The 23,330-nt window shown below is 39.2% G+C and overlaps 1 protein-coding gene across 2 annotated transcripts in view; it reads right to left on the reverse strand.

Annotated features, from left to right (window-relative positions):
• Positions 1 to 23,330, reverse strand: part of IL1RAPL2 (interleukin 1 receptor accessory protein like 2) — a 392,967-nt gene that overhangs the window by 169,352 nt on the left and 200,285 nt on the right. For both annotated transcript variants that reach the window (XM_074834976.1, XM_074834975.1), the window contains exons 3-5: positions 22,451 to 22,724; positions 7,501 to 7,687; positions 1,689 to 1,842 (exon numbers count right to left, since the gene is read on the reverse strand). In XM_074834976.1, the coding sequence (XP_074691077.1) occupies positions 1,689 to 1,842; positions 7,501 to 7,687; positions 22,451 to 22,724 (615 nt within the window). The remainder of the gene's footprint in view (positions 1 to 1,688; positions 1,843 to 7,500; positions 7,688 to 22,450; positions 22,725 to 23,330) is intronic.

The following is a 23,330-nucleotide window of genomic DNA, read 5'->3' on the forward strand; positions in this document are numbered from 1 at the left end:
TCTACATAAACTTACTAGCCTATTCCAGATATCCAGAGAGGTTCAACCAGCAAACACACAACATCACATATGTCTCCCAAACACTTAAATCCAAAAAAGGTGTTTACTAACATATGTGCTTTTATAAACTAAAGGAAATTTAATTTAACATGAATTTCACCCTGAATTACAAGGGTAACAATCTCTTGATTCTCAAGCATTTTGCAAAAAGGACAACACTTGCATATTCCATATTTACATTTTTAGTAATTCAGGTCATAAACATTTTAATAAAAAAACCTTTAATACATACTATAGTCAGTTTAGGACAAATTCATTAAACTGTGAAGTATGAACATACCACACTGTTCAAATAATGAAGAGAACACATAAGTTCTAGAAAGGTCATGATGAGAGGAAGAGCATAGAATACCTGTTATCTAAAGAATATATATCATGGGGAATTGAATTAGATGCATCTCATTTTCACTTTGTTAAACTTAGTTCATATTCTGGTTGAAGACCAGCATGCTGCCTAGGAGAGCAACTATCCACAAGCGGGTATTATATCTTCATTTGACAGTCTGGGGTCAGGTAGGTCAAACCCATACTTTAGAGACCTGTCCATGGTCAAAAATGGACAACAAAGCATAACATGATAGATGAATCTGACACACAGGGAAATGAATTCATTTAAAATGAGGAATAATGATAAGAATAGAAAAATGGATTTCACTCGAAATAAAGGGAGGAACTGTATCTCAAGAACATATTAGAAATATCATATGGACTAATTAAGTTTAATATAAGAAAGCAGAATTCTACTTGTCACTGCCTTAAGTATGATCCCACTTTAATCAGTATGTCAAAACACAGATGCGAAAATACCCAACCATTTGTTTATATGGTTTTGTGAGAAAGGCCAAAAAAACCTCAACTGTTTTCAGATACTTGCAAAGTTCCACAGACAGTGACGGAAAATAATAATTATAGATGTCATACTGCATAGTGGAATGGAAAGGGATCAGGAATATATTGGTAGGCAAATACTATTTTATCCATTCATTTCTGCTACCTGACAAAAAGAGACAGAAAAATACTGTTCTCTAGTAGATTACTACATGGACTCAGAAACATACAATGTATGACCTCCTGAGAAGCAGCTGACTTTCCCTCTGACAGTCCAATGTTCCAAACTTCATTCCTGGAATAGGTTGTGCCACACTCTTCACTAAAGACAAACACTAGACTAGAGAAGTTGATCATCATAAATTAAACCAAAGCTTTAAAAATCGGAAAAATCACTCAAAAAAAGAAGAAAGACTCAAGATGTCTCTTTTGGCTGTGTTTTATTCTAGGACAAAGGTCACCAAAACCTGTTTTAAAGCTTCAGTCAACCTTTCCTTTCTTTAGCACCAAAGACAAAACTGAAGTCTGAATTACTTCCAGCATATAGGGAGGACTTAGGTCTGCTCTACCTTTTGCTTTATAACCAGCATGTCCAGGTTTTGTACAGAGCAAAAGGTAGAAGTAGTCTTCTGCAAAATTTTATCAGCTCTTGATACAAATTTCCCCTAGTTTGGGACTGCTTGGCTATTGGGATTTGTTTTGGACTTCTATCAAACAGATCCACTGACATGTGAAAACCACTTTTTCTTATTATTTCAAAGCTTATTTTTTTTCTATTGACATAGAACAAAGATTCTTACCAGTAACCTTCAGTTCAACTGTTCTTCGTATAAGCTTGCCTTCATACTTTAGTTCACAGGTATAATTTCCTCCGTCTTCTTCTTGGACCTCTTGTATTAAGAGAGTACTTCCCTTCTGAATTACAATGCTTCTCCACATTTTTGGCTTACATTCCTGCAGAAAAAAACCCCATTGCCAAAATTACCCAGCTTGCATGACATAAGACAGCATTGCCTGATCAGATTTTCAGTATTATACATAAGTAAACAACCATCTCAATATATTTTGCAATTCAAATTCAAATATAATTTCAGAAAGCATAGAGATCTGAAACTGGAATTAATTTGAAGACAGAAATTAAACAGAAATGTTTTTAAGGTTCAGTAATTCCCACTGTATCACATCAGCCATGTATAATACGTGGTGCCCTGAAGCAATGGTTAAGTATCTTCTCTTTTTCATGATGAACAACTGCCAAGACCTCTATTTTAGGATGGACCATTAAAATGCATCTCTGTTTGAAGGGAGTAAGGGCATCTGCTAAGAGTTAGCCTGAAGGCAAACTTTACACACAGTCTCAGGCTAGAACCATCTACCAACAGAAGAAAACAGGAAGAACAACAGCAGTTTTGTGAGCAAGAGAATTCAGGAAGCCTGGTTTCTTTCTCTGGCACCTGATGAGCTTTGATTCAGCCTTTTCCCATCACTGTAGTAACACCCCCATGTGTGTCCTCTGATGGAGTACACAGTGCTGATGGCCTGCAACTCTCACTGACTTTGCCAGGCAGACATTAGCTGTTATTTGGCAGATTTAGGTTCATCACTATGAACTGTGGTCCTACTGGAACAGCATTTCAGTCCTCCTGTATAGTGTGTGATACAGTGCAAGAAGAGGCTCTCCCTTTCCTAACATGTTGTATCCTTGCACTCATGTCAGTGGTACTCATGATTGAAATACCTCTTGGAATGCTCTGAATTAAAAGCACAGTCACAACCTGATCATTGTCTCTTTAAAATGGTACCTTAAGATTATGTATTTATTGTCTCTCAATGACTTGCTCTGCCTGCAAACAAAATCACGCTTTTCTCCATTCTCTAAAACACTCAGTGTTCCCAGCAGTTCTGGAGGCTCTAGCTGCCCAGAGCACACAAAGCAACATAAGGCCCGAGTACCTTTAATGCCCCTCTATTCCCTCGCTCAAGGTGGCAACATGGAATAAACTCTCAGATTGCAACTAACAATCTTGCAGCAGTTACATCAGGCTCAGCAACTTCATAGATTTGTGTAAAAAGCTCAGATCTGCAACAGCAGCGTCAGAGCAAACATAACAGAACAAAGCTTTCTCTTATGAAAACAACCACAGAAGAAATTAACATGCAAATATATTGTATGACAGCGAGAGATCAGAATGACACAAACATAATTTTTCCTGGGATTCCATACACATTCCAAATCCACAATGTCAGATTATAAATTAAAGCATAATAATAAAGAAATAAAAAGATGGGACTGTGAGCTGTTGGCCTTGCACTTGAAAATGGAGCACTGAAGCATTTATCCCTATCCCTAATAGGCCAAATTCAGTTACAACGTGGTCAGATTTTTAATTCTGAAACTGTGCAGTACTCTTGCAGGTAACAGTGTTCAGGTTATCTTTCTGTTTCCAAAGTATAGTTGTAAGGAAAGTGTAACCTTGTCTTGCACGTGAACTTAAGTTAACAACGATGACAGAGAGTGATCAGAATCCCAATCCTGTCTGCTGTGCTAAGAATCATCATCTTATTTTTGTTACTAAATTGCACTGACATAGCTTGAGACTCAGGCAGGACACAGATCTGAGCGGGAAAATGCCATTAAATCCTTTCTGATTTGCACGCAATTTTTTAGTCCTATTTAAAGGTACATCAACCTCCTACGTGGAGTAACTAAACCTGAACACTGGGCAAAGAATATGATTCAGTTCTGTTCAATCCTAATTTAGAAGGAATACAATTCCCAGAATACACAAAGTAAGCATATTTCAGATATGCACCCTTTCAGTGCAGCACTGAAAGACCTTATCGTATGTTACCAGTTTTATACTCTCTATTTTATTTTAAAAAGTATGGGAGCAAAGAGATAGAAGATACATTTTCATACGCTTCATATTTTTATATACTACATGTTTGTAATAAGAAGGGAGACATCTTTACTACTACAGAGATCAAGGACTTAGCACAATGTTTGTGCTAGTGTGGTTTACAGAGAGGATTTGTTCTGTTGGAATTGTACCACTAATTTCCTAATTCCTTCTTTTTGTATCTACTTAAAACACTTCATATTAAACATGATTTATAAGCCCTCCCTTCCCAAATTTTAGCTAATTAATTTTTCTTCTACTGACTATGCAGGCTTTCTAAACATATGTTGAAAATGCCCCTTTTAGTCTGCCTGTTTTTCACAGACTAGTTCAATACACAAAACTAAAAGCTAAAAGGAGGAAAAGCTGGAAAATCATAGCCATTTGTATTTTAAGCAACAAAAATGGCCGAGAAACAAACCAATTTAAACAAAAATCTAACTAGTCTTCATATTGTGAAAATCTAGATTCTACTGTCAGAGGTCTGCCAATTTCTCTCAAAAGGTAAGTGCTCAGTTGTACCACTGTTGCTTGTTTAACCAATTAATTGTTCTTTTCTGCTTTTGCACCATGTTTACCTGCTAGAAGACTCTGAGAGTTTCTTTTTAGCTTATTTATTCTCCTTAGACATCTTAAATGCTTTTGAGTTTTTCCCCCTAATATTATGCTTCTTTTTATCTTCCTTTAAATTTAAGTGGCAGCACTTCAACAACTCTATTTTTTGTAGGGTAGATAACAACTACCTGTCCTTCACCTGATATTTTGATTGTTTTCACAGCCCTTCCTTCAACCCAGTAGTAGAAGAGATGGCGAAAATGGATTAAGACTCCGCATTCTAGATGTAATATACCTCTTTCCTCTGCCAGTTGATTTTTCATGAAACTGCTCTTACCATTAAATCCCATTCATTCAATCATGTCTTGACACATGTATTTATTTAAAAAAAAATCCTTATACTTCTTGTCAAAACAGTTCTAACAGGTGTAACAGAGCTGTGTGTATATCAATAGCATTAATTGTGGAAATCTTTAAAAATAAGTATTTCATGTAGTGTAATTCTAGCCAGAAGTGAAGTTCATACTACTGCTAAAACAAATCCTCACAGCAAATGTTTCATTACTTATCGGGTGTGCACGTGGAAATCTATTCAGGCATAATTATTTGAAGAGCATGTTTAAATTACAGTTAACTCCCTGTAAATTGATGCAATTACTGGCTCAGATTCATTAATCCCTCCACACAGAAAAGCCTTTTGGAAGGCAGGGCAAGTCCTGCACAGGGTGGGCTTGCACCATCCTGTCTGATGGTATTTCATCACACACAAGTCCAAACTCCCCAACTACCAGCAAACTGGCAGGTTCTTGTGAACACAAGGATTTCTCTTTTCAGCTAAAGGTATAAAGAACGAATCTTGAGGACTTCCTGATATTTATCTATTCTTCTATTTTTGACAACTTATGCTCTCCCCCTGGATGAAAATCCACTCTAAATATTTCAGCACAATGAAAAGGAATTGCCCCCCAGTGCCTCTGGAGCAGATTTACACAAGAAGATGGCTGATTATACCTTCACGTACATGTCAAACTCAATCACAAAGGTAGAGGGGGAAAACTTGAGGATCCAGTGTGCTGTGGCTAGAAACAGGGCTTCTTCAGAAAGTGGCCAGAATGCAGTTTATAGGGGTTACCCCAGACTCATCATATTATTTTGAAATCGAAGTAATTATATATTTTCTAGAAACTCGACTTGTGCTCTTTTGAATAGGCAGACGTCTATTAACAGTTAGTACCATAATGCCCTCTAGAATATTTTTCCAAAACCCTGTTTGAGGAGTAAGTTTCAAGGGATAACCTGACACATAGACCTTCTGCATAACATTAATATTGACATTTCTTGTTACTGAGCTTCCCAACTCAGGTCCAGATAACATACGTGTCATCTACAAACTGAACCGATAGCACTTTCTTGTTAATTATGGATAAGGAGGTATATGTAGTAGGTTATTCCACTAATGTCTCTTTTCATTACCAAGCCAGACTAAAGGCTGTCGACTTTGATTGTCTCACTGTTATCATCCAACCACATCAATTCTGTTCAGTTCCACTACGGTGACGACCTGTCAATCAGCTGTCACACTCCAGCCTGGTGTCACACAACCTGTGTGCACAACCCAGATAACACGTGTGGGTATATGGAACAAAGACCTTTCCGCTCCCTTTCTGGGTCAGCACAAAGCATCACTGATGTGGGGTTGTACATGCATCTTCCTTAGACTGATTTCTGCTCCATGACAGCTGAAGATTATTCCTGCCAGACTATTTTTGCAATGTGTTCTTGCAAACAAATGAGATCTTCAGTGATTTGCTGTTCAGTAATACCTAGGTAGAAAGGGCAAAACCAGCCCTCTGGTACCTCTTTTCTCCAAGGTTTCAGACTTCACTGAATACATATTTTATGTATGAACAGCACTGAAGATATACACCCATATGCTGAGAAAAACAGCTTCAACGGCTGAAATAAAAGCTTTGTTTATACTAACAGTGGGTTATGGCATACTTTTTGTTACTATAAGATAGAATATGTGAGATTTCTGTTAAAAAAAGAGAAAAAGATGACAACTTTTATAATTGCTCTTTTCTGATGCAACCTGCTAAAGAGGAAAAAAATCTGCAGCTCTGCACATATTACTTATTTCATATAAAATAACTATCTTTAAAGAACGTTATTATTAAAGTTGGCAAATCAAGCACTCAATATTTAGGATTTAACTAGTTTGTATGTTTCTGTCTTCATTACCCGAACCAAGTTTGTCCTAAACTCATTCTGCCTTTATCCCCACAATACAAATTCTATCTTCCACGGACCCCACTGAGCTCTTCCTCTTGCCCACCTATTTCTTGTTCCCTCCGACTGCCAGCTCTTTATTCTTCTCCATTGGTTCTTGCAGTAACTCATAATCAAGGGCTTCTGAAATATCAGACTTTGATCCAAGTCCAGACAACTGGTAAAATTTGCCAGACGTTGCTACAGTCTTGGTACCTGACACGTTTTAGTCATTCTGATGCTTTACTGAGGAGCTACAGAAACACATCTTCTGCTAAAAGTGGTGTGTGATACTTGACAGGCCTTGGAGAAGGTACAGCCAGCCGAGTTACCTGCCGAGTAGTAAAAGCATCTAACAGACCTCAGTTAAAATTAACAGACCTCAGTAAAATTACTCAATAAACCACAGCAGAAGCAAATGCATCTCTGTGAAATTACCCAGCAGACTTTGGTAAAAATTAACAAGCCTTGGTGAAATTACCCAACAGACTTCATAAAAATTAACTGGGTAGCACTACTGTTGCTGATACACCTTTGGCTCCATTGTAGGTTGCCTCCCTTTGTTTCTACTACAGTATCAGGTAGGAAGACATCCCAAGATGGAAACTGGTACAGAGGCACAGTGATTTGGGAATGTGGTACTGCTGCTGGAGAAGTCATATCATCTCTTGCACAGAACATCCTCATCGATGCTGATTTCTGTTGGACAATGGCTATGCTGGGTAGTTTTGCTGCACTTTAGTATTACTTCTGTAATACTGAGAGAGCATCCTCCAGACCAGTCACAAACCACTGCAGGCTCAGAAAAGGCTGTCTCTGAGCCTCAGACTAAAAACAGTGGAAGTTTTGTATAGTTTCAGCACAATAGCAATAAGACAGCAATAGTTACCTTGTACCACACCACATCCGGCTCTTGACTGGCTGTTTTGTAATCCTCAATATCAGGACAGGAGATTGTCTTTCTCTTAGTGACTTCTGATTTTTCCAGATATCTGATCTTGCTGTTATAGCAAAGCCCAGATTCATTCTCAGCTACCGTCAAGGACATGGACACCTTCATGCAATACGTTGAGTTTCTGCAGGGACAGAAAGATGTTTTCATTTATCCTATCTCATTTTTACCATGTTTGTTTCAGCACAGTAAGTTTCTTTGTTAAGCTCTCATCTTCACAAACACTTCAATGACATAGTCAAATAGTGACTGTCATGCTGTGGATTTCCAACACGGAGGACTTAGAAAACGTAAAGGCTCATTTCTGATTTATTATGAAGAACCCTGTAGAAATTCTGTTGACAAGTGATCTAACCCAGCACAGCAGCTCTTTCGAGCTCACAAGTCTATGAACACAGGAACCTGTTGGCACCTCAAATGTTGGTCAGGATACACTGTCCTCTTTCCTCTACGTGTCACACGCACTCCTCCTCTCCCTCTTTCTCTCCCACCTTCAGGAGATTTCACTCCAGTATGCAGTGCTATACATTTGAGAAGAAGGGTTACGTGCTGGATGTTAAAGCACATCATGCAGGAAGAATTCCTCCCCCTGAAGGAACTGCTATATAAATCCCAAAGCATGTGATACTGTGGTGGGTCGACCTGGACCAGCTGCCAGCCGCCCACCCAGCTGCTCTCTCACTCCCCCTCAACAGGATGGGAAGGAGAAAATAAGATGAAAAAGCTCACGGTTTGAGATAAAGGCATGGACGGCACTTACCAATTACTGTCATGGGCAAAACAGACTCAACTTGGAAAAAATTATTTTAATTAATTGCAAATTAAAATACATTTGGATGGTGAGAAAGACAAAAAAGCTACAACGCGTTCCCCTCACCTCCTTTTTTTACTCTTCTACCTCTCCCTCCCCAAGTGGTGCAGGGGGTGGGGATGGGGGGTCATGGTCCGTCCATAATGGCTCCTCTCAGCCACTCCTTCCTCCTCACACGTTCCCCCGCTCCAGCGTGGTCCCTCCACGGCTGCAGCTCTGGCCAGGGACACCAGCTCCCCCGGGGTCTCTCCATGGCCGCAGGGGAGCCTCTGCTCGGGGCCTGGAGCGCCTCCTCCCTCCTCCTGCCCCGTCCTCGGTGTCTTGGGGCTGTTTCTCACTCTCTTCCCCTCAGCCCCGGCTACCCGGCAGCGTTGGGCCCTTTCCTAATGGCGGCCGCTGCCTTGCCGAGGGGCTCAGCCGTGCCCTGGGTGGGGCCGCTGGGACCGGCCGGAACCAGCCAGAACCAGCTGTGCCCAGCCTGGGGCAGCCCCTCAGCTCCCTCAGAGGGGCCCTGCGGCACAGGCACCCACTGCAGGGGTGCAAGAAGTCAGACGGGTGGTTACATGGCCACATTTTGGCCTTAAAATCTTGAAAAATGTAGTCCTGTAGCACTTGAAACCACTGCCTGCTCTGTCACCAAAGAACCCCGACAGAGTTAGATCCAGGCAAGCAGATTGAGAGCTACATCTAGTTTTTCTTAATATCAGGGTAGAATAAACACAACCAGCCTAGCTCCAATGCCTCACAATCATGAAAACAGGATTAAATGAAATTTCTTCAGACTTGCATCTTTAACAGAGCTATCAGGCACACAATAAAAAAAAAACCCAAACTGGTGTTACTTTGAAACATTTGCACTTTGCACAGGATCGTTGCAACCCAGACTGTCAGCTTTTGCCCTTCATTAGGTGTGATGGCAAGCTACAAAGTACAAGTGACAATATAATGAGGCTCTTCCTCCCATCATGCATCATTTTGTCATTTTAATTGACTGTGCCACAACCAAAAAAGCCTGGAGTAAAACCGAAGTGCTGGGCGGTTACTCGTATCAAAGGGAGTTGTGGAGAGCTCTTGCAGGAGATACTGCTGCTTTGCCACCACCTCTTCCATCGCAGCTCTGCTGCAAACTGGTTTAGCTGAGGCAAGAGCAGACAAAAACTGCCCTGTACACCCAGAAAGTGATCTATCAGTCAAACCCTGACACTTACTTACTCACTCCAATTAGACTTATGACAATGCTTTTCATTTAAAAAAAAAAAAAATCCAGCATGCTCCATAACAAATCTTTTCTTATCCAACGTTTCAACATTCACTGTCAAGTGAGCCTGTAGTTAGGAAGAGAATAAAAAAGTCTATAGGGACACTTCATCAGAACTCTAAGCTTCATGCTAAACAAGCGATGACAAAACACTGTGCAAATGGTTTCTTGTCAAAGGTGTGCCATGAGCAGGTATTTACAGAAAGAGGTATTTGCGAGGCAAATCAACAGGTAATCTTCAGAAACCTCCCATTTTCAGCATCATCAGTGTTACACATTTGGCAGAACCACAGACTTGCCCCTTCCTACTCCCTTCTCTTCAAAATACCACTTGTACATTTATGTGATAAAATTGGTGGATATTTTCTCTGTCCCTCACCTCAGAGTGGAAAGGCTCACTTTGCACACTGCTATGGAGTGTTTCAGTTGAGAGGCTATAAAAAAGTCTCATCCTCACAAACTGCACAAAACCTATTATTTTACCTGAAGCAAAAGTTCTCTGGACTGAAAAAATGCATCATTGTGGGTGGGATTTTCAGAAATACTTATATGATTTAGGGAACATAAGTCAACTTTCTCCCAAGCTACTTGCTTTTGAAAAGGGTTACCTTTTTTTGTTAGGAAGAAAACAAAAGATATTTGGAAAGTTTCAATGCTTCCTAATACAGCACTATAAATTCAGAAAATATAGATACAACCACTCATAGCAATTAATCGGTAATGATTATTTAACTTTCCTGAATGACTACAAGTATTACTGAGTGCAAATAAGGTCACATGTGCTCAGTAATAACGATCCAGGCTAATCAAGAATAATGACTTTGAATAGTTGTCCATTACTTGGTGTTATTTAATAGTGCTGTATTTTCTGCTAACAATCTTGCATTATTTAGATTGTATTTTGAACAGTGCTGGAGGCTACTTCTATTTAAAATGCTCCCTGGAACCAGGACCTAAAAATGTAGTATTCTTTTCATTAGTTACAATTAGAATTGAGTAGAATTGAGAAAACCAAGTGCCTGGTGAGCACTATCACTTTTGTTCACACTCCATGTCCAAGACAATAGATCTACTCAGGCTCATGATGAAGAAAGCCCTCACAAAGCCAACAGCAACAGACTTAAAAGCTTTATGAATGCTTCTTCACCAGCCACTCATGTTAGTGCTACTGCTGGTAATTCAGAAAAGGGCAACTTCTGCAGGAGTTCCAGTGACTGAAGCAGCAGCCTTTCTTTAAGGTAGTCAGTTCAGGATAACACGTGCAAAAGGAAGCAGCAGTTTGATCAGCCTCACTGTTTTTCTCAATTTTGAGGCAGAAGTCTGGGAGCCGAAGTTTGTAGATGTGAGCCATTCCTCCCCGGGCTAGACAAGCTGTTCCCATGGCTGGAATGGATTTCATCGCTCAGTCTTCTGAGCAGGTGATGGGTCTGTGCTGACTTTTTCTTGGAGACTCCCATGGCTACCATTTTTCTGTTGGCTCAGATACTGAGACAGAGCTTCCTAAAAACATACATTCCCTTTGTTTGACCAGAAGATTGCCATGGAATTGACCATGCTCATTCAATATGGGAATTAGTAGATGAACCTGTAAATTTTCCTACACAGAAAAAAACCTTGTAATTTGAACTGTAATTTGCAGAAAAACGTGCATTTTGTTTCATTGGCACATGGGAACATGCTGTTTTCCCTCCCTTGCAGGGTCTGGGGCATAAAGGGGCTCTCTACAAGGTGACAGCTTGAGAGAGAACTCAGGAAGGGGATCACAAAGCAGCTGATGGTCACTACAGCATTGTTTTTACCACCTGGGTAAACAGACAGGAATGTTATGGTGCTGGCCACCATGCAGGTCACTGAGGTGATGGGAACACACCTACAGAGGTCCCTCAGGAAGCCCCTAGAGCTGCTGTGCTGGGAGGGATCCAGTTCTTTCCAATTGTTTTCAGGACCTCTGTATCCACAAGGGCTTTTCTTAATGAGCTGCATTTAATTGTTTATGGTAAGGGGTTTTTTTAATATGTTTTTTTAATAAAGGTGTGGAGACTAGCTATCATGAATCCTACATTTATTGCTTTTCTTCTTTTAAAAGCTAAACAGGGGGTCTATGAATTATAAAAAGGAGTATCCACTTTTGTTTGCAGTACATGGTCATGGAGCTTGGTGGGGGAGGTCAGTGCTCCCAGCAGTTTGCAGACTGGCAGGAATGGTTATAAGACCATATTTAATGAGGAAAGCTGGAACACATGAAGAACAATAGATAACAATGGCAAAGCTGATAACCCAGGTTTTGCTGTCAGAATAAGTGGCTGAAAGGAATAAAAAGGAAGCATCTTCCAGGTGGATGAGGAAGATGCCATAACGCCTCCAGTGGTGATCTCAGTATTGTGAGGCCAGGTAAGAAGAGTTGTATAAAAGTAGAGAAAACTGGAACCAAAATGAACCTGGCAGACTGTGGACAGCCCATTTTCCACATGTAAAGGAAATAAGCCTTTGAGTCTGAAAATGGGTCTTCTAATACTTGTCTTTTCTGAAAGGTTTCCAAACCATTCATTTTCAGAGGAGTTGATTTCCAATGGATTCCATTTCTATAGAAGGTAACAGTGGTCATATGGGGAACAGGAAGAGGGAAGAAAAGAAAGAATCACTCCACTGTACAAAGAAAAAAAATTGTATTATGTTTTCACACTGAAACTAAGATTTGTAATTCCCTGTTTCAAAGGACTATCTCGACTGGAAATGTGAAGAAGGGTTTAGCTTTGCCAGAGTTCACAAAGCAGTTTCCTCTGTTCTGATGGCAAGACATTTGTAATCCCCAGGCCACCTGGAACTGGCTCTGAACCACAAACTGAAGCCAGCTTAGAATCCAATAGAAAACCACAGGGAAAACCAAGGGAGTTTGACAGGTCTCAAAACAAAAGCAAGCTAAACTCTGAGTTTGGCTTGACTTCGAAGCAAGAACGAGAGGGAAAAAGGGAGAATAGAAAGAAATGAATAAGAAGGATATTTGAAATTGAAGTGTCAATCCTAAATTATTTTTCATCTTGTTTTGGATTCAAGACAATTCATCAGCCCTAAGGCTGAATTCAAATTAGAGGAATTATTCACAACTTTGGAAAAAACTTTTTTGGCATTTGTGTTTCTGCTAAGTGAGGGTAGTTTGTTAAAAGAGTCTAGTAAAAAAAATCTTGTCTCCAGTATGCACAGAATCTTTCCCCCCATTTATTAATTTTCCTATAAAGAGGAAGGAGGCAGCAAAGTGGTTGAGTATTTTATATCTACTAGATCAAAAAAATCCCTGAATTTGAATTGCATTTTTATACAAGAGGATTTGCAATTTTTTTTTTTCTTGTACGTTCATTTTTCATTAAGTATTGAGCTTTTTATTACATTGTAAGACTTTGGTCTTAGAGCCAAGACTATAGTGGTAGATCCAAAAACTGGGAAGTGTATTTATCAAAGTAGTGCTCAGGGAACAGCACAGCTCAGACTTAGATTCCTCCCAATGTACCTAAACAGTCTGGTTGTTTTAATGACATTTTCACTGGCTCACTGAAATACTGATTTCGGGACTGTATAGGTCAACCCTTACATTCATCTTTGCTCGTTCTGAGTTAAAGCAATAACAGCAATAACTACACCACCAACCATCTTTGTCCATCTGAAGGTCCACAGCAATTACTGTACTACCAGATCCACTACCAGCTGCTATAGAATGTGCCAGGTTATCAGCTTTCAGACATAATTGAGCATTTGATTGTTCTCCTCTTCATGAGAATTTTAGAAATTTATTCCTGTCTAAATCTTACACTTCACATAACGGTTACCAAGAAGTTTCACTGATATCTGAGCTTGTTTCTTTCTGATCAGGGAGGTCATGGTTTGGTGATCTGCTTAAAGAAAAATGAGTTCTTTATTATCATTGGTTTTTTCAGATCACATAGATGTAACATCTTTCCTAAAAACAAATGGTTTATTACTTACTCTTCCAAGGTTTCATTCAAGTGCTAACTTACTTCTCGGTGACCACCACTCCTACATGTTTGGGGTCATTGTCTGGAAAAGATCAAATTCCCGCCTTATGATGTAAATCACACTCAGAGATTACAAATCACAGATCCTTCAGTGTTCTGGGGTTTTTTCTTCTTATCAATTTGTCAAGTGAGAGAGCAATGCCCAAAGAGGAACAATTCAAGACATGGCTGGCACTGCTGTAGTTGCTCCCTGAACGGTAGGCCAAGAGGTGCAGTGATTCTGCAGCTTGTGTGTGTGGTACCTGGCCTTGGCACAATTTCAAACATTCCTGTCTTATATTCTGCTCACTCATTGCTGTTATAACCGTAATTCTAATACCAACTCCTATGCACGATAAGGGGAAATCCTAATCCCATGTTACCTCTTCTTTAATGTCTGACTGGTTTTCAAGGCTTTACTGGTAAAAGAAAACAACATCATGAATGTATGATCTCAGAAAATGAAGTGCTAAAACAGTATGATGTTACAAATCCAATGTTCTTGCATCATCTTTACTTTCTTTGATCCTCCAACAGAGACCTGCATTGAGAATCCAGATGGAGGTACATTCAAGGCCCCATTCCCTTCAAGTACAGAAAGTATTTGTGCTGAGCTAATCCATTACTCTGTAAGAATTTTTATTCTTTCTGTACTACTTTTCTGCTAAGATTTGATCGCTATACAAGACTCACTAGAAACAAGATGACAATTTGAGCTTGACTAAAACATACTAGATGTCCCAGAGGCCCATGTCTGACAATGAAGAAATGCTATACCATCACTATTCAAAAGAAACAACTCCTGAGCAGTCACTGAAAGGTAATTTTAAAAGGCTCACATTAATGACAGCTTGAAAAACAGATATCCAGGGATGTCTCCTCAAGTTAACCATCAGGAATATAGTTCTCACCAGAGGAACTTAAAAGCAAGACCTGTACTCCTCACCATGAGTTTAGCCCTGTTTAAGGATTTTTCAGGCTTCCTGCATACTGGGACAGAGAAGAAAAGATGTTCAGATCTCGCAATGGGGTAGTTTCTCACAGTTGGGTCTCTCTCACCAAAGCTTAGGATCTAAGTATAAATTAAAGTTGGACTTCAGCTAACATCCTTATTAAGAGGGAAATGTGACACAAAAATGTCAGGCTGTGTCTAGTACAGACAGTGATACAGCCCATAACAGCAAGGCCGTGATTTGAAAATTCAGGGATAATCTCTAGTATCATGTTGCTTAAGTCTCTCTGAGAATACTAAGTGACAGCCAGCCTGATTTGCACATGGTTATGGGTCAGGAAGAGCTATTTCTTTTCTAGTTGCCTTCACACACACATGCACTGGTCCTGCTGACCTCTGCATTGTGACAGAAGCAACTGAAAACCAAACAAATCACCAGTCATTTCAACAGGGACTACTCAGGCACAGAGAGAAAACCTCCTAGCATTGAAGTTGAATCACACAGGTCAACAGTGTTCCTTGGTTTTGTTTTTTAAGAAAGTCTTCAAAAATATTAGTTATTAGAAACGAATACATGAAAATACAATACAGAACACAGAAGAAATGCAGAAGCCAAAAGAACACCAAGTTATCTCAGCATATCACACCTAAGTTCATAAACTATCTGGTCTCTATCAGCTTCAGTACATCCTGTTCCAGCAGAAGAAATCCTGTAATTGGCTGGTTTGCTCTCAGGGAAAATTTCTTCCTTGCCCTTAAGAATTACAAGGCAGCAAGTTGCCCTAAAGTTTGCTACTGCAAATGAGTAAGCCCTTTTCATTTATTTCCTAATAATTCTCTATTAGAACTCTGGGTATTACTGCTAAATTATAGTCTTACTGAAAAGTCCCATTACAAATGGCATAAATCTGAGGCACAGGGACAACTGCTCCCAGGAAAATATCAAGAAATCCCCTTCCAATAATTCTGTATTTGTAATACCCTGTTTCTCATAGCACTGAACACCTTCTCCTTTATTTCTTCCAAACCACACATTAGCGTATCTACTCCTCTAAGCTTTTTTTTTATCAGACACCTAGCACACAAAACAAAAGTTGTGTTCAGGATACTCACCAGACTTGTCTGCACTGCTAAACCTCACTGATTTTGTTGCCTCAGGGAGTACAACCTGTGGAGTACATCCTTCTTCATGCATGTAAGTCCTATTTTGTAGATGCAATGAGGAAAAGTAAGCCCCTCTCAGTTTGAATATGGGCAACCGAGCACATAAGCCAGTGGATCAATTATTATCTCATAAGGTGTACAAGGAATGCTGTCATGAAGAATCATGAAGTGAATGTCCTTATACCAATTTGCAATGAGAGCTGTTTGAGTCCTGCAGCTGAGTCCTCCTGGATGTGTCTTCCCTTAAGTGCCTGAAAAGAAGAAATTATCCTCCAGGATCACTTACCAATTACCAGTTTAACTCCCTGTGGTTCTGCCACCTTCTACTTTGGGCATGACGGATTTCCTTAGGAAACCTTCTATTTGCCTGTCCACTCACAGGACACATACAACATCGTCTACTGACACATTACAGTTACAGCAGGCTTGATGTGGGCTTCAACAGGAGTGGAACTGGGTAAGCACATTCTCCTCCACTGTTATTTGGAGAAAAAAAGGGAAATGAAAACTCCTTGTCACGTTGGAGAGGAGATGGCTGAACAACATCTCGGCAATAGGTCTCCTGCATGCAAAGCTGACTGCATGAGGAAGCAGTCACTTCACTTTGCACCCCTCCTCTCCGGCAGGCAAAGTTTGAAGCCCACCAGTGAAGGCTCTTCTTCCACAAGCGACCAGTGGCACCGCAGGCACTGCAGCACATGGAGCTTTCGCTATGCCAAACCATAGGGACTAGAAAGTAATGTCAGTCGTTTTAAAGGTATCTAAAGCTGGGATTTTACTATTAGGAAAATGGAAAGACACACAATATTCTTATTCTTGTGCATGCTGCTGCAACAGGGAAGTCACTGGATGCTCTCCAACCACAGAGCAATGTGGGCATTTCTGCTTGAAGCCCTGACTGTTCCTGCAGCTTCTCATCAACAGTAAACACAGGCTTCAGAAAGACAGAGGATAGATATTTTCTCTTTTAAAGCTTTAGAGAAGGATGGTGAGTGAGCAAAAATATGCATATCACCAGGGAAAAGAAACAAATCTTTGTTTTTCTGCGAGTGTGTCAAAAGAACAGATAGAGCTGATTTCTCTCAATAAAGACAATGTCATCAAAATGATTTGCAGAAGCACCATCAGATTTTACACAATTTTAGATAGAAAAGTAGAAGCATTTTGATTCTACTTTCCTCTGCATTTTGATAATGCCAAAACATTATATCTCAGTAAGTTAAATTTTATTTTATCATGAATCATACTGACTTTATATTATATCTGCTCTAACACTGTATTCAAGTATTGAATACCATATATCACAGGGATTTTGTTTATACAGAATCAGTCACTTTTAATGTGAGAAATGTCACACACTTTTAATGCGTGACATTTAATGTTAGTGTCATACAGAGCCTGGGATGACTATGTCATGCTGAATCCATGCACTTGCTCTAATTGTGAAATTTAGCTGGCTTCTACAGCCATGCCAGGGACAGTGTAGCCATGAACGCTGATCATGTACTAGTGTGCAAGTCTGAGGGGTAACTATGAGATGTGTAATCCATCAGCTACTTAGATGTGCTCCTGTTGCATAGCCAAGGATTGAAGACACTGGCTCACTAGAAAGTATCAACTTTGGATCTTTTCAGAGTAAGTCTATGGGGAAAAAAAAGCACTTGCCAGTGAAGCATATGAAGGAGGTATTCTATGACTAAACTGGAATTACAACACTACATTCAAAGGTATTTGAGATACAAAATCACCTTTGTCATGAACAGTTGAGCACTGAATAAAGCCAAAGCACCTGAAAATGAAACAATGAGAAGATATTGCCAACAAAATGAATGACTGTATTAAAACACAAGTTGTAAGAACCATGAGAGATGGCTGCAGAGAAAGCGACCTTATCGCTACACATTTTCACATCATGATTTAGTACAACTTTTCTGTTTCGTATCTGTTTGGACCTCAAAAAACCTCTTCTTTCCTTTCTCCTGGAAGCCAGACTTTCAGCACTCAGGAAAGAGGTGCAACTTCTCCTGGGATGATGGGTGAAAAAAACTACAGTCCAGGTTGTAGGCATTTGAAACAAGTTCCTCAGCTCCACCTAACACCCACTGAAGTGAGAGCACAAAGGTTATGTTGCAAACAAAGTTTTACTGACAGACCCTCCAGGCTGTCTAAGTCTGATTTTGATTTGCTGGTCATGCACTCCACAGACATTCAGAAGCCAGAAGGCTTACAATCTACTATCAGTCTATTTTATTACTGCTCAGAAAGTAATATCTCAGTATTTCACCAATGACTCGGCAAAGGCTTGATTCTTCTGTGCATGTCCATAGCAATGCTGCTCTCCATTAAGAACTGTGAAGACAGGGACAAAGTAAGGGAAAAAGGATACGCAGATTTCCTAACTTGGTTTGTTGGCAGTTCTCTGGCATCAAATCCTGGTATTAAAGATCTGCAGGCTTATTGCCTCATAGGCATTCAAGGCCTTCACTCCCTTGTTATTCTGCACCCTGTATAAAAATCGAGGTGTAGCGCTCTCAGCCAATCTGGCGACCACAAACCTCCACCTCCCGCTTTACCTGGACCCTCTCAAGGCCCAGACTTTCTACCCTCCTGATTCACATTATGGAACTAAGTTATTTTATTTCACCAGCAGTTAATTAACAGCAAATATGCACTAATGTTTTACTGATCTTACTCATAAAGCATTTATTCAGTACCTTCAGTATATTTCAGAGCTGGGCGCAGTTAGAAGAAAGGGCTCCCTTGCTGAAGGAGCCCCTTGCTGAGGGCAAAGGTACAGCTAAACTTTGCTGAGATTTGTTCCCTAGCTCATCTTCTCTTTTTTCACCAGGTTAAGAAGATCTGTGTAGGCCCAGTTCTTGTTCCCTCTTTAAAAATCAGAGGCTTTTAACACAGAAAAACACTTGTTCAGAGAGCAAAGGCAGCACAGGATCTGGCAAATGACTGTCTTCCGTACTCAGAACTTTAGGTCCACCCTATGCATTTAGATTTGTTTTAGTTTCTGTGTTTGGTTTTGGTGCTCTCATCTCTGATTCCTTCAGTGAAGATGATCCAGAGTGCTGATGTGAAAATCCCGGAATATCAAATCTCTGTAATAGAAATGCTGACAGCTTTATCTGAAAGTAGCACTGGTGGGTACTGGAAGATTAAGGGCATATCCAGGGCCTGTACTGCAAAGAGACCTCCAGAACACAGCATTGTCATATTGGGCAGTAAAGTCACAATACAAAAATGTCCCAGCATTTATCTGGGAACTGTAATGAAACACACATCTATCTATTAGTCAGGATCCCTTTTGGATGTCACTGGATCTTCATATAGTAATATCCCTGATTTGTAACAGAAAAGGTACCCAAGAACAAAGCAGATCCATGGAATTCACATGGATTAACTAATGCAGCTCAACCCTGCACTCTTAAATCAGGACCCCTTAATACATTACAGCCATTCTTAACACTGGAGAAAAATACTACACTTTGGGTTGCATCTGAGTTTCAGCTCAACATCAAAATGTACTGTGAAAAGAAAGAAGTAAGTTTTAATGCAACAATAATTTCCTCCTATTATACACACACCCCCACACCTGCCTATGGAACAATGTCTAAGTGGTTAATAAAGGAGAGGCAATATTTAAATTATGGTATCAGACCTCTTCAGCCTGGAGAAGCAATCTCTTTCATTAAGGCTGCTTTAATATTCCTTAATTTTATTCAGTATTATCGGTTCGTTTATAAAATAGACATTATGAATATTGAAATGACAATTCTGTACAAGAAAGAATTCACTGACACATTTAACTTTTACCCATCTCCGAATCACTGTCATATCAGTCTATCCTTCACCTGCTCATACCCACCCATTTGAAGCAGCTTCTGAAGAATTCCTTCCAACTGCTTCAAAGATACTCATGCCTTGATCCTACAAGCACCCATGAGCAACCAGAAAATGCAGCTTCTTGAAAAACAGGATGGGTTTTTTTTAGAATTGTGAAGAACGTTTTCAACAAATAGGAAATTCAGTGAAATGTGTAGTTGTCATTTTTCCCCATACAGTTTGCTTATTTGACACATTGTTTTGACTGGGAAAAAAGTAACAAGTTGGGGGAGAGTGAATTAGCATAGCTCTCACTATTGCCTGTGACATCCTTTATGTACGACTTGCTAAAACCCCTTGGTGTTTAGTTCCCTTCTATCAGAGATGATGTTCCCAGCTCAAGTGTGTCCTTCCTTTCAACCCATAAACTTCTCATGGGACAGGGACTTCTCGTCCCCCACTTAGCCTTAGGATCACACCCAAGCATCTCACTGCTTTGCGCCCTTTTGCATAGACAAGTACGAATTTCAGACAGAACAGTTCTACAACAAGAGGCTTGAAGTGGCTGAACGCAGCACAACCTGCCCACTGGGACACACAAACGTGGGTTTTCACCCTTTGGGCAGCAAAGGGAATTGCACCAAGGTTTCCCACGTCCTTGGGGAGTGGCTAGAAAGTCATCAACTTAGATTTGATTTGCTTCTGATTTTCCCTTGGAGAACCTAAATGAAAACTTCTTTGTTGAGAAAAACTTCAAAAGTTTTACATTTATCTTGAATCAAAAGCATTTTCCTCCCCAGTTTTTTTGAATTCAGCTACCAAACCAAAGCACTTATGCATTCAACCCTAAACCCAGTGTTGCACACTGATGGACACGGTCACCTCTTCATTTCCACTGCACTGAGTTCTCTCTATCACTCTCTATCCATTCAATCTACAAAAGAAGGCATTTGTAACAGAAATTGTTAATGCTTCTAGAAAATAAAATCATATTCTAGAATTACTGCTCTCATTTGTGACCTCTTAATTCTCACAAAGCAGGTGATTCTGGCTAATGACTAAAACACAAACATCTGTTTATCACCCTCAAAAAAAAAAAAAAGGATTAACAAAGCTGAAAGTACACAGTTAATGGTGTGGATAGTCTACCACAAAAGTGTGATCATATTTCAGAACATTATATCTAGCCCAATTTTAATGAAATTAAAATAAATTGCTATGTCCTCAGCTATTTTAAGCTGCCTATGATTTCATAAACAATAACAGCAAAGATACATTACCAAATTTTTGGAAAAAATTAATTCACTTAAGGAAGAAATACAGTCTTTTAGGTATAACCACCATATATAATATTCTGCACTTCAACATAAATCTGAAAAAGGCAAAAATATCTGTAATTATATAAGAAAGTTCTAGCCAAAGCATGAAAACTGTAATTGACAAGGAAAATCTTATTGCTCTGTAATGCCTTCCAAGAAGCATGCCATACAGTTTTCATCTGAAAATGAGGAGAATGCATGAATTATTTAAGAACTCACCCATTTGTTACCAAAACTACTTTATCATGTAAATGAGCAGAGTTTTGAAATTTCCCAGTATGTCCCAGAATTTGATCCAACACCAATACTTCATTGTTTACATAGTATTCACATTAAAATTTTTAGAGTATTAAACTAGTAATTTGATTATCACAATTTCACAGTGATTTCATATGAGAAAAGTATAGCTCCCCTGAAATATGTAAATCAATATCTTCCTGTAACATTTCAAGATTGTGAAGTTCACATTACACCAAATCTGTGACAGAGCAGCTAATAAAAGAATAATTAACTCCAAAGGCTGCGACACAGACTTAATACTGAGTTTGGCAGATGCATCTGATACTTAAACTGGGCATTAGTCCTCAGTACAAACCACCATGCACCACAGCACAGCTTTTGATTTTAGTAGTGTTCTTCGGGATCAAAATGGACTGAGGCAGCTAAGACAAGGCAGCAAGACAGCAGAGACAGAGAGAGAGCAAATTCTGGGCTCTGAACAGTGCTGTTACTTTGCTTCAAATATTTGATATTAAATTCATCAGACTTGTGTATAATTGCAGTATGGAACAGCAGACAAGGATGAAGCAAGCTTTCTTCTCTGAAACTAAATAGTTTAAAACTGATATAAAGTATCCATAAAGTCCTTTTAATTCAAAACTGGATCATTTAAGGAATATTTATTCATTCATTCTTAAAGAGTCCTCCTTTTTTATCCTCTCATTTTAAGCATAGAGCTGACATCAACTGCCACATGATGGAAATCACGAGCTCCAGCACATGCTTAATTTAAGGCTCATCCAACAGTTCCAAAATACTTCTGAGACATGCATTTCAGTGCCTTACCAAACAAGGTCTGCTTAAATTTATAACAAATCATAACCGTATATTAAAATAAACATTTCTCCAAAGCCAGACAGAACTGTAACTCCCCATGGCCTAACCCCATTAGATATTCAAACTGTGTCTAACTCTTGAATAACTCAGAGGACTTGAAAAAGAGCATTACTTAACCAAAACACATCATGATTTAAGAAGTATCCAGTTCTGAAGGTTTATGGCAAATTGAGAATTTGCAAATGTTGGACTTAAAAAGAGAAGAAATTAAGTGAAAGCACATGTTTAATTACAGCTATTGGAAGAGGTAGCTACAATTACTAGGGAAACGAATTTTGAGACAAAGCATCATGTGACATACAATTATGACAATAAAAATGAGTATATATTAACTGGAAGAATATCTCAATCCTGAGAGCTAAATTTAAACATTTTTTTTTAACCAAGACAATCTATGCATTCTTAGTTAGACTTTAACACAATACCCACCTTAGAACACATGTGTAGAAACCACTGTCTTGCAACTCAACCGAGTGAAACCATATTGAATCTTCATCCTTGCTCATCCTAACTTCAGAAAATATAATGGGTTCTTCTAAATCTCCTTTGTTTTTGTACCACATAAGCCTAAGACCTGTGCTTTGGGCCATGCTATAATTAGTTCTGATATAGCTGTAGAAAAGGGCACATTTCACTCGGACTGGTTCACCTGCCAAAGCCATGTATGTCTTGAGATCCACTGACCAGTCAATGCAACCATCAACTGAAAGCAAAACAATAATAAAGAAATATTAGATACAGATATAATTTTTCAAGATAGTGAAAGGCAGCTTGTGAAATGCAATTAAAAGAAAAGAACCTTTGTTTTATAGCAATGTGAAAACATGAAGCAGCTACTGCCAATTAAAGGGTTTTATACACCTTTTCTAGTTACATGTAAATGTAAATGCAAATGTGCAGGCAATAAATAGAGCACACTGGGCCTGCTCAATCCCATTTCTTTAGAATATCATTACTTTTATATCCCCAAAACACTAATTCTTTAATAAATAAACCAAGTGTTTTCACCTTAACTACTTGCCCCTGTAAACCAGTTTTGAATTCTTTAATTCCTTGTTGGAGGAAAATGTACATTGCCATCTGATCCCAATCTTTTCCCTCAAAACTTTTCCATCCACCTCTGCTAATTACAATACATAAAAAAAACAACTAACAGATACGCAATTTATCATTTTCTTTCCAAGGCAGTTCCACATAGCTTTTTTTTTCCCTACAGCCTACTCAAACTGTAGAGATATTTATCATATACAACAGGATACAATTACAACATGCTACCTATGCAATCAAGCTTAATACAGGAATTGTAGAA

This window comes from Strix aluco, chromosome 10, assembly GCF_031877795.1.
Source record: "Strix aluco isolate bStrAlu1 chromosome 10, bStrAlu1.hap1, whole genome shotgun sequence".
NCBI classification, from domain to species: domain Eukaryota; kingdom Metazoa; phylum Chordata; class Aves; order Strigiformes; family Strigidae; genus Strix; species Strix aluco.